General features: G+C 45.9%; 1 protein-coding gene across 1 annotated transcript; it reads left to right on the top strand.

Moving 5' to 3' along the window:
- Positions 1 to 942: 942 nt before the first annotated feature.
- Positions 943 to 2,187, top strand: LOC113567044 (cysteine and histidine-rich protein 1 homolog). Its single transcript, XM_026994248.1, has 2 exons — positions 943 to 1,794; positions 1,864 to 2,187. Exons 1-2 carry the CDS (start codon positions 1,033 to 1,035, stop codon positions 2,185 to 2,187), a joined length of 1,086 nt encoding a protein of 361 aa, XP_026850049.1. The 5' UTR covers positions 943 to 1,032.
- The last annotated feature ends 392 nt before the right edge of the window (positions 2,188 to 2,579 follow it).

Raw genomic sequence — 2,579 nt, 5'->3', positions numbered from 1 at the left:
TTTTACAAACGGTTCAAAGTGTCGAGTGAGCTCTATAAAACAGCTCTGAAATTTTAATCTATACACGTAGATTACCAAATATATACCCATAGATTTGCTCCGAGTTTTTTTTGTATGAATAATTTACACAAAATATCGCATACAAAATTTATACATTATCAAGTATGCTTTAAACTATTTTAAAAATCTATTGGGACTCGCAGAGAAAGTGACAGACGATGCCAAAAAGTACTAGATGGGGTTTCACCCCAGCCCACCATACAATTTTATTTTTTATTTTATTCAATAAGGCTATTTTAGGTCACTCATTCATAGACAGTCGTTGCAGTGATTATCCAACTATTTGATGCCGTCCGAAAAATAATTTCCGAAAGGTCTCCCCCGCGCCGTCGATGATCTCCTCACGCGGGCTGAATTTTGTTTTGATGAGTCGGTGTGTATCGAAGGAGCATTAGCCCCATTCTTTTCATCCAACTTTTCGTCAATTTCCTTCCTGTTTTTCCACTCAAAAAAAATTCCATTCAGCAGCAATCAAATACCAAAACAAAAAAAAAAAATAAATAAAAAAAAAACATGTCAGTAACATATGTATCTAATTTGACATGTTCTACATGAAACATGGACTAATAGGCACCGTAATCTTGTTTGCGATAGCAGAGCACTTTGGCGGTCAAAGAGGTTACTTTTCACCCCACCAGTCCACCGAGACACCACCCCACCAGACCCATTGAACGCCTTGGGCCGCATTACAAATATTTTTGAGCACATTTATGTGTAGATCAAAGTGCATTCTATTAAATTAAACTATTCATGGGTGCCTACTATGCCGTTTTTCTCTGTGTGTATCCTCTGTTTTTAAATTTGTAATTTTCAGGGAACCAGCTTGGCCTTGGAAAACTCGTAACCTTGTGCTCGTATTTTACACCAGACTATCAGTTTACTCTGCAACAACAGGCAATCAGAATTGTTGAATAAAGCACGCACACATACTGTAAAGCCAGGCCGAGGCTGCTGGCCGAAATACCCTTCAGAATGTCGAAGGCCAACCCCAATGACAACAACAACGAGCAGCCCCCAGCCGCCAAGAGGCAGCGATTGTCAGATGTTGCAAGTAAAGATGAAAGTACTTTGAATGAGATTTCGACTACTATGGACAGCAGTGAGGGTGAGGTCGGCGGGTCCTCGGGTGGTGGCGTCTCCGATCTTTGTGAGCTACTGCATAACATACTGGTGTGCGTTGTTTGCCGCGAGGTTCCACAACCACACGACTTCTTTCAGTGCAGCCATGGGCATATCATGTGTGAGGACTGCAAGACCGCCGTTCTGGCTTTTGCCATCTTCAATAAAACGAGTGCCTGCTGCCCCAGTTGTCGATCGCTCATTAGAAACTACGATCAGGAGCAGAATCTAGTGGTGCGCCAGACCCTCTGGGAGCTACCCATCAGCTGCCCCAGCTGCAATGACCAGTTCTCAGACAGGAAAGATCTCTCCAGACACTTGGAGTTCGTTTGTGAGGGGCGTGTGGTTTGCTGCAAGTACCACTGCCTGGGCTGTTCTTGGAAGGGCCCCTACAAGGACAGCGTCTCACATGATTCCGACTGTGGGTTTCCCCAGAAGCAGGGAAAGGAGATCCTAGATATTCTGCTGCATGTCGAGGACAGGGAGCTTGAGGCCCAAAAGCCCTTGTTGCAGCTCCATCGGGTGCTGAGTGCTAGCCGGGTGGAATTTTTCACCTTGAGAATGAAGGGGATACACCGCTCAGAGGGTTTACACCCACGGACCCTCGAGTCTGAGGTAAGGTTTTGGAGAACCAGAACTCGTCTGCAGCATACCTCTGATGATCTCTTATCCCGATCCCCACAGACGATTCGTGCCTTTGAGGAGGATTGGGTGCTGCGTCTACGTCTGAAAAGAGCTGGGGAAAAAATCACCGTCAGCGGCCAGCTATTGCTTTCGACTACCCCACGAGTGTCCCTTATGGTCGACCATTTGATCCAGATGCCGCAGAGTGTCTGCAGCGCCAAGCAGCTGCACGACATACGCCCGCGTATCTACCGCCATATTTTCGATTCAACCGGCAAGTGCGCAAACCGCCAGGAGCTTCCCTTGGCGGGACCTCAGGCCCTGTACCGGCTATTTGCCATGACCCGGATCCAGCTCCGTTTGTGGATGTTTTTGCATTATTGAGCTGACGCTAAAAAACCTTTAAATTGTAGTTTAAACCTTTTGATTTGATTTGATTTTTAAATTCGTTGCTTTAGAGCTGAATTTTTAGGGTTTGGGCGCCTTTTGGATCTGCTCGTTCACAGCAAGACCTTCTTCAGCAGCAGCCTTGGCCTTATCATTGAAGTCGTGCAGAAGCAATCGAGTAAATTAGGCATACGTTTTTGTCTGGTCTGTTAAGGTCGGCTAGTGTCGGCTAGACTTACCTTAACGCTATCCTCGTTGAAAAAGTCCTTGACCTTTGCCAGCAGGTCGTTGAGCTAAGCCTCAACTGGCTTGGTGGGTTCCTCACGAGGCACGCGAGCACACATGCAAATTAAACAACTGCGGTAGCGGATTGTGTTTTTAAAAAGTTT

This window comes from Drosophila persimilis, unplaced genomic scaffold (assembly GCF_003286085.1).
Source record: "Drosophila persimilis strain 14011-0111.01,24,50 unplaced genomic scaffold, DperRS2 tig00001565-arrow-arrow-pilon, whole genome shotgun sequence".
Classification (NCBI taxonomy): Eukaryota; Metazoa; Arthropoda; class Insecta; order Diptera; family Drosophilidae; genus Drosophila; species Drosophila persimilis.
This window is presented reverse-complemented; position numbering and strand designations above follow the sequence as displayed.